At 43.4% G+C, this 14,372-nt stretch overlaps 2 protein-coding genes across 6 annotated transcripts in view; one reads left to right on the forward strand and one right to left on the reverse strand.

The window, feature by feature from the left end:
- The window catches only part of LOC126955751 (signal peptidase complex subunit 2-like), a 705,796-nt gene that overhangs the window by 130,350 nt on the left and 561,074 nt on the right, over positions 1-14,372 (reverse strand). The gene's annotated exons all lie outside the window — the stretch shown is intronic.
- TRPC3 (transient receptor potential cation channel subfamily C member 3) overlaps positions 8,504-14,372 on the forward strand; it is a 73,097-nt gene continuing 67,228 nt past the window's right edge. For 2 of the 5 annotated variants that reach the window (XM_050792625.1, XM_050792626.1), the window contains exon 1: positions 8,504-9,098. In XM_050792625.1, the coding sequence (XP_050648582.1) occupies positions 8,884-9,098 (215 nt within the window). In that variant the 5' untranslated portion in view covers positions 8,504-8,883. The remainder of the gene's footprint in view (positions 9,099-14,372) is intronic. The other 3 variants (XM_050792624.1, XM_050792627.1, XM_050792629.1) reach the window with 2 other exon arrangements.

The raw sequence follows: 14,372 nt of genomic DNA on the forward strand, positions 1-14,372 counted from the left end.
TGACTGGTTGTATCCAAGACTTGAACTTAAAAGGCATACATTTTCAATAGGGACTGTATTGTTTACTGAATTTTTATATTTTACACATTGATGTAGTTTGAATGTATGTCCCTGCTCAAATCTCATGTTGAAATGTAATCCCAATCTTGGAAGTACGGCCCAGTGGGAGGTGTTTGGATCATGGGTCCCTCATGAATGGCTTGGGCCATCCCCTTGGTGTTAAGTGAGCTCCCGCTCTGAGTTCACACAAGATCTGGTGGTTTAAAGGTGTGTGGCACCTCCCACCAACCCTCCCTTCTCCTTCTCTCCCTCTTTGTTTCTCCTGCTTTTGCCATGTGACCTGCCTGCTCCCCTTTCACTTTCCACCATGATTGTGAGCTTCCTGAGGCCTCCCTAAAAGTTGAGCAGAAACCAGCACCATGCTTCCTGTAAAACCTGCAGAACTGTGAGCCAATTAAACCTCTCTTTTTTTTTTTTATACACTACCCAGTCTCAGGTATTTCTTTATAACAATGCAAGAACAGCCTAATACACATGTCCAGTTGGGACTTTTCCACTTCTCGCAGACATACACAATGTTGGACATCAATGCCTTCCAGGAACCCTCAAGGACATCACTTGAAGTCCCCCTTTGAGTGCTTATCTCATCACTAAGATATACAACAACCTTCTTTCTAAGGGTATTTACTCACAGACTTGACTCATTGATTAAGATGTAAGCCACACTATGAAATTTTTTTCCTGGCATCCAAATCTCTTTTAAGAAATGACTTATAGAAAAGAAAAAGAAAAGTAAATAAAAAGAAAAAATAGAATTTATTAGAGTAAAAAATAATCTATAGAGGTAAATGAATCATGTTCTTAAAAACTGTTTAGTTATGAAAACATTAATGTATATGTATGAACATTTAGTCAGGATTGTGCAAAGGATTCAAACATAAAGTGATCAGACTGGATGTCCTTTAAAATGTTTCAACCCCACACAGTTCATAATTTTCTGGACAGTACAATCTCCTCCCTTTCCTTTATCCCTAAAATCTTTAAAGACATTATAATAATCATAATGTCATATCAAAAGGATTAACAGTGGAATTACATGTTTCTATGTTGCCATGTGAATATCTTGTAATTTTAATTATTTAACCAAAATTTGCATTAAAATGAGGCCATTGAGCATCTTATGTGGGTATTTCATACATTTTCAAGATAATTTACTCCAGGTGAATATGGGGAATCTTGCATGATACCAGTACACCAGTGGCATGCCAGGTGAATATTGGGAGAAAAGATAACTTTTTAATTTTTTTGTCTTCTTTATTTCTCTTTGCTTTTGCTTTATCTTAACACTATTGCCTAAAGTTAAGAGTTACAGGATAAAGGAGTTACATTTGAAGATTAGAGCTGGACAATGGGAGGTAGAAAGGGCATGGTTTATGTCAATGGGAAAACAGTGTCCTTTATATATACAGAGCGTTTAAGTGAGTTTCACCCTCACTTCTCGAAATTCGTATCTGGTTAGACTAAGGGCATCAGTAAGTCAGGTCTTTCTGCAATCAGTGGTGGTGAGTAGATATTTCTGCTTTTAAACGAAACAAAGTTAAAGTGGTTAACCACTAATCTGGTAATATGGACACTAACAACCTCATCCTAAGTCCATTATTAGAAATTCAGAACTTAGCATGGGGTTGCATTTGGAACCTGTAAGAGGTGTGCATGTAGCACAGAATAAATTTGACATAAAAGAAAGGGGAAAGTAAAGAGAATTACATTTACATTTTTAATTAACATTTTAAATATGTCTTAAGAATTCAGCCTGGGTAGGATAACTATAAATAAGAAACTATTGTCTCTCATTCAATTGAAGGCAAAAGTACCATGACTGGAAAGACTGACCTACTCTATTTTCCCAATTTCTCTTTCTGACAGGTGACTTATATGACCCATTTCTGCCAGTTTCCATATTATAAGTGATTGGTATTCTTTTTCTCCCTGAAGGAAAGACAAATATAACTTTGAAGAACATGTCTTTAAATAGTTTTTGGAAGAGGGTCGGCAGGAATCATTGGGATTAGGATGAAGTGGAATTGTTCTTAACCTTGCCAAAAATAGAGGCTAGACAGATTTGACTTCTGTGTGTTCACACAGAGAGAGATTGAGGAAATGAACACTAAGTCTTCATGCCCACTTTCCTCAAATCTCCAAACACAATAGCATTCTAAGCCTTGAGCTGCAATTTAGAGTCAAGTCATTCTTCAGATTGTCAATAAAAAACTACAAGCACTCATCAAGTCTGTATCTTACATTGATTCCCTCTGGGACTGATTTCATATCAAAAATTGTATTAGCAGGTATGTAAGGAGTACTTGATCATAGAAAAATTGATTAATAATACACTTAGTCACATAGGAAGGTTATTACAACCCCTTTAACATACTAATTTACTCTTGGAGATCGAGCTGGAGAGAGCTGTGAATTTCCCATCTATAAAATGTAATTTTTTTTTATTTTTTTAATTTTTTTTGAGACAGGGTCTCACTCTGTTACCCAGGCTGGAGTGCAGTGGCACAATCTTGGCTCACTGCAGCCTTGACAGCCCAGGCTCAGGTGATCCTCCCACCTCAGCTTCCTGAGGGGCTGAGATTACAGGCACGAGCCATGCCATGTCACTGTGCCGGCTAATTTTTTTTTTTTTATTTTTTGTAGAGACAGGGTCTCACTATGTTGCTCAGTCTGGTCTTGAACTCTTGAACTTAAGAGATCCACCCACCTTGGCCTCCCAAAGTGCTGGGATTGCAAACGTGAGCCACCGTGCCTGGCTTATAAACTGTAATAATTGTTAAGAACTATGAAGGATCTGAAATTTTACCCTACTGGCAAGCTAACAAGGTAGTTAGCCACAGTTTCATGAATGCTGGCAGAAGGCACAAAACTCCCCGGCCAGACGCAAAGGACAGTTTATTACTCATAGCAATAGCAGTATCCAGAGTGCCAGTATTTGTGCCAGTTCCCTGAGTCTCAATTCCCACAGAGTGACATGGAGAGGGGCAGATGATACCTGCACATGCAGTGGGTTGCATTACAAGAGAAGAACCTGGAGCTTAGGTAACCTGAATCTTTTATAACAGTCAGTAAGCATGCTTGACCTTTGCCCCAAGGAGAGCGTTATCTTTATTACACAGAACGGTACACATACTAGCTCTTTGCTGTTTGCCATATAAACATCCTTGAAAAGATATTCCAGAACAAAGGTAACCATTGCCTCTGCTTTCAAGATGTATAGAAACATGAGGCACTCGTGAGAATTGTCTCCCCAAAATAATAAATTTCTGTCTCTATTTGCTCAAGATTGAAACTATACATAAATCCCTTAGCTTTGCCCCTTAGCCCATTTTCCACTCCCTCCTCAAATTGGGAGCCCATCTTGACAATGCTATTGGTAGATGTTAATGGGGTAGGGGCGGGGCAAATTCAAAATGGAAGAAAATTATAACTTTTAGTAATGGGTAAGATGAAAGTGGGCCAGGCGCAGTGGCTCATGCCTGTAATCCCAGCAGTTTGGGAGGCCGAGTGGATCATGAAGTCAGGAGATCGAGATGATCCTGGCTAACATGGTGAAACCCCGTCTTTACTAAAAATACAAAAATATTAGCCGGGTGTGGTGGCGGGCACCTGTAGTCTCAGCTACTCAGGAAGCTGAGGCAGGATAATTGCTTGAACCCAGGAGGCGAAGGTTGCAGTGAGCCGAGATTGCGCCACCGCGGTCCAGCCTGGGTGACAGAACGAGACTCCATCTCAAAAAAAAAAAAAAAAAAAAAAAGTCAGAAACCCTACAGGGGAGTTGTAGGCAGCTCCTCGCATCTTCCCTTCCCCTAAAAGCATCTTCCTTTCACTTCACTTTAATACACAGCTGGTAATTCCACTAAATGGACAGTTATTGTTGTTTTTGAAAAATGTAAATCCCTTGGAGCATTAAGGACTTTTAGGAGCTCACACACATTAGTACAAACTTGTGTAAAATACTTTCCCTTTAACAGCTAACTGAGACTGACCGCCCTGAAGGAATAGCAGTTTTGACTGGCAGGGAATAGAAAGGTCATTGAGAAGCATGCAGCCCTTTTTGGGTAATGGCAGACCAGAGATAAGATCCTGGAAGAATTAAAACAATACGATGTCACTGAGCTCATAGGTGCCCTGAAACATGGCATTATAAGGTAGACAAAGATGTAGAGAAAGAGTGGAGAGATGCCAAAGAAAGGTTTTGCCCATTCTCAAATTTTACTTGGGGTTGGCACTATACCCAAAGCAGCAGAAGAAAAGTCTCTCCCTCCCCCTCCTCACTATGGGATCTCTTCATTTCACAAATAGTTATGGAATGGCTTCTGTTTCAACTGCCACTGCTGTTCCAACTGCCACTGCTGTTATTACTACTTACCATTTATTGAACACTTGCTATGTTGCCAGCTTTATGATTACACTGGTGTGACAATGTCAAATAAGACACTGTCCCTGCCGCTAGAAGAACTGATAGCCCAGTTGTACAACTTAGCAAATACTATTATTATAGAACGGCGTCTAAATCAGATAGGGTAGATCCTTGCTTTAGGAAACAGACTTCTGATTTCTATTGTTAGTTCTATAATTCACATAGTGAACTAATAGTAGCTAATACTAGTGCCTACTATATGCCAGGTACAGTTTTAAGTGCCATTAACACAGAATCCTTATAACAGCCCTATGAAGTAGGCACAACGACTATATCTTCATTTTACTGAGGAAAAAACTGAGGCTTGGAGAGGTTAAGCAGCTTTCTCAAGATCACACAGAACCTGCAGGCAGCCAAGGTGGGATCTGATTCCAGGCCTCTGGCCTTATGTTCTTAAATACCTCCCTATAATACAAGTTTAAGCTAACTTTCCAGAAAATATAATCATAATTTATAATTTATTTCTATGTTAAAGTAAATTTTGAGTCCTAATGTGGTTTGGCTGTGTCCCCACCCAAATCTCACCTTGAATTGTAATGATCCCCAGGTGTCAAGGGTGGGGCCAGGTGGAGATAGTTGAATCATGAGGGCAGATGCCCCATACTGTTCTCATGGTCGTGAATAAGTCTCATGTGATCTGATGGTTTTATAAATGGAAGTTCCATTTATAAATGGAAGTGCACAAGCTCTCTTGCCTGCCGCCATGTAAGCCATGCCTTTGCTTCTCCTTTGCCTTCTCCCTTGATTGTTAGGCCTCCCTAGCCACGGGGAACTGTGAGTCCATGAAACCTCTTTCCTTTATAAATTACCCAGTCTTGGGTATGTCTTTATCAGCAGCATGAGAACAGACCAGTACAAGTTCCAAACTTCTGACTAGAGGAAATTTTCAAAACATATGTTTTAAGTGAGGAAACTGCCTGCGATCCCCTTGGACTATAAGAGAACAGCAAGCATTAGCGAAAAGCAGTGTATGGGACATTATAAGTTCTGTGTAAAAGGCACTAGAATGTTAATTACCATATTATAAGTTTGGGGATCCTAATTTGGGGGAGGTTGATTGTTCTGATATGCAGCTTTTATCTTCTTAATTTATACAGGTAACAAAATTAATCAGTTAAGGCTGCTTTAAAAAGCAAGCAAATGCATTTATAGGAGAACTTCTACTTTTTTTTTTTTTTTTTTTTTTTTTTTTGAGACTGGAGTCTCGCTCTTGTGCTCTTGTCGCCCAGGCTGGAGTGCAGTGGCACGATCTTGGCTCACCACAACCTCCGCCTCCCAGTTTCAAGCAATTCTTCTGCCTCAGCCTCTGCACTGGGATTACAGGCGCCTGCCACCACGCCCAGCTAATTTTTGCACTTTTTTTTTTAGTAGAGATGGAGTTTCGCCATGTTGACCAGGCTGGTTTTAACTCCTCACCTCAGGTGATCCACCCACCTTGGCCTCCCAAAGTGCTGGGATTACAGGTGTAAGCCACTGCACCTGGCCAAGGACTTCTGCTCTCAAGGAGGGGGAAGAAATGTACACTGTTAGGAACGCTCTACCTGTTTCTGTGCTCTTGCTACCTTCAGAAAATTGCTAAGTCTAACTTCTACACTGTGTCTAATAAGAAGACACTGTTGAGCAGGAATTCTTACAGATAACCGTATTTATATTTTAAAATTTTTTTCATACATTGAAGCGTTTGCTTTTCATGCCTGTTTTTTTTCTTCGTGGTTTCTCCTATTCCTTTTGAGATCAGAAAGTTCTCCTCTGTTATGGGCTGAATTGTGTCCTGCCAGAATTCACATGTTGAAGTCCTAACCCCCAGTACCTCAGAATGGGCCAGTATTTGGAGATGGAGTCTTTAAAGAGGTAATTAAGTAAAATGAGGTGATCAGGGTGGGCCCTAATTCTATATGAGTGCTGTCCTTATAAGAAGAGGCGATCAAGACAGGCACAGAAGGAAGACCATGTGAAGAGAGGGAGATGGCCATCTACAAACCACAAAGGGAGGCCTCAAAAGAAACCAACTCTGTGAACACTTTGAAGTCAGACTTCTAGTCTCCAGAATTGTGAGAAATTAAGTATCTGTTGTTTAAGCCACCCAGTCTTTGGTACTTTGTTATGGCAGCCCCAGGAGACTAAGGCATTGTGTAAGAGTAAACCTTGGTGACTCCAGCATTGGTATAGAGCTTCTATCCATAGTCCTCTAAGGCAGCAGTTTATAAACATATTAATGTAATTATAAAGAAACTACAATCTTAATAATTCATCCAACAAACATTTATTTAGCTTGTCCTGCATATCAGATACTGAGCTAAATAGCAAGGACAAAAAGACGAGCCCCTAAGTAGCTCAAAATAAATAAGATCCCACATCACCCTCAAGGGATTCATAGTTTAGAGGAAACTGGCACATACAGAGTGAATTTCAGTATTGTGTGATCACTGGTAAGACTGTGGTATACATAGTGTGGGTAAGGACCAGAGCCTGTGGGAAATCCACTGGGACCCAAGAGGGCTGTCACACTGGAGGCCACAGCTAACCTAGTTCTCTAAGGAAAAGTCAAAGTGTGGCAAATGAATGAAGAGAGACATTTCAGTGACAGGAATGCCATAGACAAACACAGAGAAATGGGAAAGTATCTAGCATGTCAGTTGATGACTGAGAGTTTGGGGTAACTGCAGTTAGAATGTGTATGAAAGAAGGTGGGAGGAGAGATTGAAAATTTGGATTTTAACCTGAAAGTAGTGGGAAGCCACCAGAGATTTTTAGAAAGAAAAGTCGTGATCAGATTTTGCTTTGAGCATGGTCTTTCCAGTAGTACAAAGAATGAAACAGTATGGGGAGAGGTGGGCTGCAGAAAGGCTGGATAGCAGGGAGAAGCAGGGGAGCCTGAATTGAGGCGGTGGTACCGGGTGGAGAAGGGCAGTCCTGCTTTAGAGATAGTCCAGAGGTGAAATTGAACAGGTCTGCTAACCTACATTGTGAAAATGTTAACACTTGCTTATGTACTAACAACTGAAAAGCACTTCCAGGCATAACGCACTATACAATATTTACTTGTTTTTGTTTTTCCTGTATGAGATGTATAAATGATTGCTTCTTTCAACATATAGACTTGCCAATTTAATACACAATATTTTACTTACTTTTTAAGAATTAAATTCAAAGAAGCCACATTTTCTTGTGTTTTGCTTAAATTTGGGAAGAACTGTTCCTCTAAAAAGTACAGTATAATTGGATACAGTTAAATAAATTTTATCTCATCAGAGCGTGTCCAGTATTTTTGTGATTTTTCCAAGTTGGACTTGCTGGAAAGCCGTCTATTTGAAGCAAGAGAAAGTCTGGGAGAACACACTCTTCCGGATCTAATCTAAGTTTTCTCACTACCCACCTATCATAAGTACTTTTTTCAGTCTCTCTAGGCCAAGGCTTTCTTATTCATAAAAGGACCAATAGACTCCTTGATTCCTAAGATTCCTGCTAAGATTCTGTAACTCTTTCCTCCCAAAAGAATGACTGGTCTTGAATTCCAAAATGCAATTTTTCTGCGTGTGTTTTAAAAAGAAGACTGCATGTCGCTGAAAAATCTTCCTTGGAAAGTATATAAATCTTATTAGATGCTTTTGAGATTCATTAAAAGAACCGAAGCATCAGGCACGTTTAAAACATTACCAGGCTGGATGGAGTACGAAGGCACTGAGGGGAATGTACTTAAACCTCCGTAGGTTCAACCAAGTCTCACTGGGCGTAACACAACGAACAAGTGATGCTTTTTGAAACAAATTTGGAGAGTTGGCTGCAGGAAAATTAACAAGCCAGTGGATTTCCTTTCCCCTTCCTTAGGAAACTTGTTTCTGTAGATGCAAAAAGGGCCCTAGATCCTCTGGAAGAGAAAGAGGCGAGTGGGGAGGGGAAGTTTCTCTGCTTTCTTTACTCCCCACCTGCGGTCTGTCTGATTTCCTCTCCAGCTCTGTCTGATAAGGAATTGATTCTCCCCCTCCTCTTCCCCCTCCCGCCCTCCCTTTCCTTCTCCCTGAGTAACGATGCTGTCCTAGCAAGTGATGCTGTCGGAGACAGGAGACAGGCGCCGAGGAGGCATCGCCGCCGCCGCGGGGCTGGAGAGCCTCTCCCAGCACCAGCGCCCCGCTCGGCCCCGGGCTTCCTCGTCGCAGCCACGGCCGCGGCGGTTGCTCCCACGTTTTGATGGTGGGCGGCGGCAGCTCGGCTTCGGCGCCAGCCTCTAACTGCTCGATCGCTGGCCGCACCGCTCTCCGCTCCTGCCTTCCCGCCCTGGGCCGCCCGGGGCCGCGGAAGCCGCGGGAGGTGGGGAAGGGGCGCCCCGGGAAGACCGCACGGCCGCGAAGGTGGAGGAGGCCGGCAGCTGGTACCCCCACACCCGGACCGCAGCTGGCGCGATGTCCACCAAGGTCAGGAAGTGCAAGGAGCAAGCAAGGGTGACCTTCCCCGCGCCGGAGGAGGAGGAAGAGGAGGGCGAGGACGAGGGAGCGGAGCCGCAGCGCCGCCGCCGGGGCTGGAGGGGCGTCAACGGGGGGCTGGAGCCGCGCTCTGCGCCCTCGCAGCGGGAGTCGCACGGCTACTGCCCGCCGCCCTTCTCCCACGGGCCGGACCTGTGAGTACCGGGCCCGGCCGCGGCCCGCGCCTCGGAGGGCGGTGCCGGGCGGGGGGCGGGAAAGCGCGCGCCGGGCGGCTCCACGACGTGCCCGGGACCTCCGAGACCCACATGGTACGGCCGGGCAGTTCGATTCGGGGTGATTTGGAGGGGACAGCCCTCGGCCGGAGGCTCGCCCCCTCGGTCCCGCGCGGTGGAGGGACTCGGGCCGCCGAGTGCGTGGCGGGGGCTCTGTCCCGGCTCAAGCGCACGGAACAGCCCGCAGGCGGGCACTCTGACTTCAGACCGGCATCCTGGCGAACAGCCACTCCCTGCCCTAGAGCCCAGGAGCTCGCACGACTGCCGCCAGGGCTGGGCACCCCTTGGAAGACGGACCCCGGGGTCCCGAGCTTACCTAGGGAGGCCGAGGAAGGTTAAAAGATGTGCACAGACCCAGGCGCGCACTTGAACCCCGAACTTCTCCCGGGTGTCCCAGCATGTAGCCACGCTGGGAACTTGGGTCCCCTCCGACGCTCTGGGACGTCGGGGGCGGGGGCAGAGAAGTGGGGAGTAGGGAGGGGACAGTGCGATACAGGGTGTGGGTTGAAGGTTTGTCCAGGCGCCTCGTCTGTCTGTGGTTCAGGCACAGTTGGGGTGAAACTGGAACTGAAGCCCTATAGGGTTCCCTGAGGGAAGGAGTGGGCATCGGGCAGCCAGGGAACCGTTTTAGTGGTAACTTTGGCCGCGGTTCCCGGGCGGAGTGGCTCGCGCCCCGGCACGGGGGCTCTCTTTTTCTCTTTCTTTCTCCCCCTCTCTCTCTTTCTAAACGAAGGAGCGGTCGGCGCGCTAATGCATGAGAAAGAGCAACTTTTCTTAATTTCCAATCTTGGAGACAGCTTTTAATCAGTGCGAGACGCAGAGAAGATAAAAAGAGGGTGATCGGTTTCACAGGGTGAGATGCTCTGTATTTTTCCTGTCACGTACACTGGGAATGCCGCAGGGCTTACTGTCTTTTTTAGGAAGAACGCTCAGAACTAGGTAGAGAACTTGGGGTCGGATGGTGGCGGGCGGCGCAGACCGGCTGAGCCGGGGAAGTGGTTCTCCAGGGTGGGGACAGAGGTTCTGCAGCGCCCCCTGCTGCCGGCGAGCGGCCCACCGCCCGAGGCCGAGACCTCCGGGTTGACCCCTGCACCCCATGATCGCGCGCTGCTTCGCCCACGCGGAGTCTGCGCCTGGTCTGGCTGCACCTACCCGTAGAACACAGGAACACAATCAATGGCTGGGAGTAGATCCCGCAGGGAAGAGTTCTGATTTTAAATGAGCGACTCATCCGGATATGGTTCAGTTATTGCTGAAGATAAGCGTGGAATGGAAACGGCCCAGGAAATGGAGGGAAGGTACATCCTTTGGGATTAAAGCGCCACCAGCTCACTTCCCCGTCTCCCTAAGGTTTTAAAACATTGTCCATTTTTCCTTTTGCCAAATTAGTTTTTATAACCTAGCTGTTTCTTGGTTCCTTTATAAAATTCTTCTTTTTTAAAAAACCTTAAATCCTTCCATTAGACACCTGAACTCTTATCTGAGGAAGTAGGGCGGAGCAGAGATTATTCACTTTGCTTCTGAAATTTGAGGCCAGTTACACAAAGCCCTGGGGCAAATTCTATTGTAGATTTGCTGTCTCACTGCTAATAGAACATCTTTTGTATATGTTTGCTAACTTTACATAATTCAACAAGTAAATGTTGTGGTGTACTTATTTTGTAGAGGTCAAGAAGAAGACCCAGTCATTTTTAAGGAGATATACATTAAAAACTTTCCTTCTAGAGGCGGGGCAGCAAGCTCTTCATGTTTCTTTCAGGCTTGTCACTTGGTAACATCAGAGACTAGCTTGGTCTCTGTAACAGAGATCAGCTGTTTATTCCACCTTTGAGGAGAATACGGCCACTGTTTAATAAACAGTGTTTATTGTTGTTTAAAAGTGAACACGACAGCCTTAGGATGGATTCCGAGAAGGATACCCAGGGTCATTTCAGTAGACAAAACAGCATAGCTGAATTTAAAATTCGGCAGGATGCTGAGGATACAATCCCACCTTTACCAAGATAATTTCTCAGGGTAATTCTGTTGCTGGTTTCACTGCTCCCTGCTCCCCTATTCCATGTGGAAATTTTAAATAGACTGACTTGGTAGGAAAACTGTCACCTGCTGTATCACTAACAAGATTATTTTTACCTGTTGATAGAACTCTTGATTCAGCCACTATTCAAACCAAGACTTCCTTCATCCCAGTTGGTTGCAAACCTAGGACCAAGTAATATGTCATTGTAGTGATGGCCTCATTTTTTAATAATGTTTCAGTTCAATATATCTGATGAATTCCAAAAAAGGTATTGGAAGGCAGTTTTCATGAGTCTCAATTCAAGTGTTTCTCAAGCATGCATATTTGCAAAGTGTGGGCTAGGTACAGCAAGCCACAAAGATGAGCATGACAACTTTCCTGCGCTCAAGAATTTTAAAATCTCATGAGGGAATGGTGGGAATGAGACTGGGCATGAGCAATTATGCTGTAAGTTATAGTAAAATCAGTTCCGTTTTCAAAAAAAAAAAACATACAAAGAGTTACAAAGGGTCAAGTGCAAAGAAGAGAAGGACAACGTTAGGTTGTGGGGAAATCAAGGAAACCTTTATGGGCCTTGAAGGATAGATAGGACAAGAAGCAGAGACAAGGTAAATACTTAATTCAAGTCCTCTCTTCCCCCACAATGCCAGGTGTGTCTAAGGAATATAAGTTGGGTTTGGATGGAATATAGATAAGTGTAGGGGAGCAGTGATATTTAGCTGGACATGTTGGTTTGAGGCATTAGTGTGGAGGATCCTATATGCCAGAACGAGGCACTAGGGAGCCACTGATTGTTTTAAAGTAGCAGTAATTTGAGCAAACCCACTCTGAATTGAAGTGACAATTAATAGAAAGTGAAGAGACAAATTAGGAGATGACTGTAACTCTCCAGGCTGAGATTAGGCTCTGTAATAGTGTAGTGTTGGTGGAATAGAAAGGGGAGAAATTGGGGGGGAAAAAAAGCCAGCTAGAATCTATGAAATTTTGCAACTCACTATCCATGAGGGCTTTAAAGAGAAAGCAGGATCAGAGACAATTTAGTGATTTTTGACCCAGATAACCAAGATGGTTGATGCCGTTGTTGACAAGAAAAAAGCAAAGGTGAGGATCTGATTTTTCAGATAGTTCTTTTGTTGTTGTTTTCTTTTTAAAGGAATAGTGAATGATCAAATATTTCTGATAGAGGTGTTAAGCAGGGAAAAGGAAATACAAGTTTAAAGCTGTCTGATGGGAATTGTTACACAGTTGTGTGACTACATGAGATTACTCAAAGGAGTGTGAAGAGAGAAAGGGAGTCCAAGCTAGATTTTGAGGGAAAAAAATTTTTGTTTAGAGGGCGGGGAGAAAAAGCAGCAAGAAAAGAGAAACATCGATGCACACTTGGCAAAAACTGAAAAGATCAAGAGAAAAACTTATGACTCTACTGTTAGAAGAATCAGTCCTTGTACGTATTGGCATACGTGCACAAAATCATTAGATTTTTCAGCAATGTTATCTTTAACAGAGAAAGATTTCTAGAAAAAAATTCTGTTTAGTTTTTCTTCAGAGGAAGTGCTGCCAAAAAGTAGTCACAATAAAAGCAGTTAATTTGTGTTTATATACTACTTCATGCTGTCGTTTATACTCATTCACTTAAATCACTCCTCTTTAAAGCAGTTTTTAAAATCATTGTCACTTAGCAAATGAGGAAATTAGTACACAGAGATGTAATGTTCTAACGCTTCCCCGGCAAATCAATATTAGATCTTCTAATACTCACCTTTATATGATCAAGGAACCAAAAATGAGTCCACAGTGCCTTGTAACTCAGATTACCTAAAACACTTTGTATGTTAGTGTCTGTGGCACTCACTGGTCTTGTATAAATGTTCCAGGCTTGGCTTGGTGCGTGTGTTGGCTCAGGCATTAGACTGGAAGCAGCGCTTCCTTGCCTCCCAACCCTGGAGGGAATCAGATTCTCCAAGTGATTGCTGAATCTTAGGGACAGGAGTCTGAACGTTGAGTCCAGACTGACTAGTGTTATTAAGAAAGAAGCAGCTTTCTTTACAGTTACAGTTTAATTTTTAAGAACAGCACAGCATGGCATTAGACTTAAGGAATTTATTTTTTTAATTTAATTTTTTTTTTTTTTTTTTTGGAGACAGGGTCTCACTCTGTCACCTAGGCTGGAGTGCAGTTGTGCGATCATAGCTCATTGCAGCCTCAAATCCTAGGCTCAAGTGATCCTCACATCTTAGCCTCCCAAGTAGCTGGGACTACAGGCACACACTACCATACATTTTGTAAAATTTTTCGTACAGACGAAGTCTCACTATGTTGCCCAGGCTGGTCTCTAACTCCTGAGCTCAAGCATTCCTCCTGCCTCTACCTCGCAAGTGGCTGTGATTATAGGCATGAACCACCGCGCCACCCAGCCTTGAGGCCTTTAATACTCTGAAACTTTTCTTTATATTATCAGTTGTATAACCTAGAGTAGCAATTTCACTATGTACAATGAGTCGTCATTTTTGTTGGTTTGTTTTAAATTATTTTATGTGGTATCAAAGTAATACACGAATATAGCTTTAAAAGTTAGATAGTGCTAAAAGACTTCTACAAGCATCAGCAAGCCCCAGCAATTTCCTGGTCCCCTCTCCTTTTCTGTGTACTCCACTTTCAACTTTTTCATATACTGATATCTTTTTATTCATATTTTAGATGTTATCAATAGTCTCAGGTGAGAATTTATGTTCACATGTATCTCTTATTCTCCCCGTATCTTCCACAAGATGGTTTATCACAACTTCTGGTTAATATCTTATTTAAGTTCTACATTAATATGGCCATGTAATCATTGTTCACTGCTAAGTCAAGTAGTATAGTATGACTACATTTATTTGATTTGATAATTGGTTGTTTTTCTTGGAGTAAATATTTGTCACATCGTGTCCTTGTTTCTTAGCTAAATCTTCTACAGTGTCTAACTGTGTATGTTTTCCTGAAGTTATCCCTTCTAGAGCCCTCTAACTTTCTTTGTATGAGGTCTTTCCCCCCGCACCCCACCCCGCTTTAGGAAGCTCTTAGAATTGTCTCTTCATTAGCTCTCTTCTGAAGATGTACCTTGGTATGGATGCTTTCTTCACCACCTGAACTGGACACTGGGGTAACATTTTCCATCTGGACATTATGTCCTTTAG

This window comes from Macaca thibetana, chromosome 5 (assembly GCF_024542745.1).
Source record: "Macaca thibetana thibetana isolate TM-01 chromosome 5, ASM2454274v1, whole genome shotgun sequence".
NCBI classification, from domain to species: Eukaryota; Metazoa; Chordata; class Mammalia; order Primates; family Cercopithecidae; genus Macaca; species Macaca thibetana.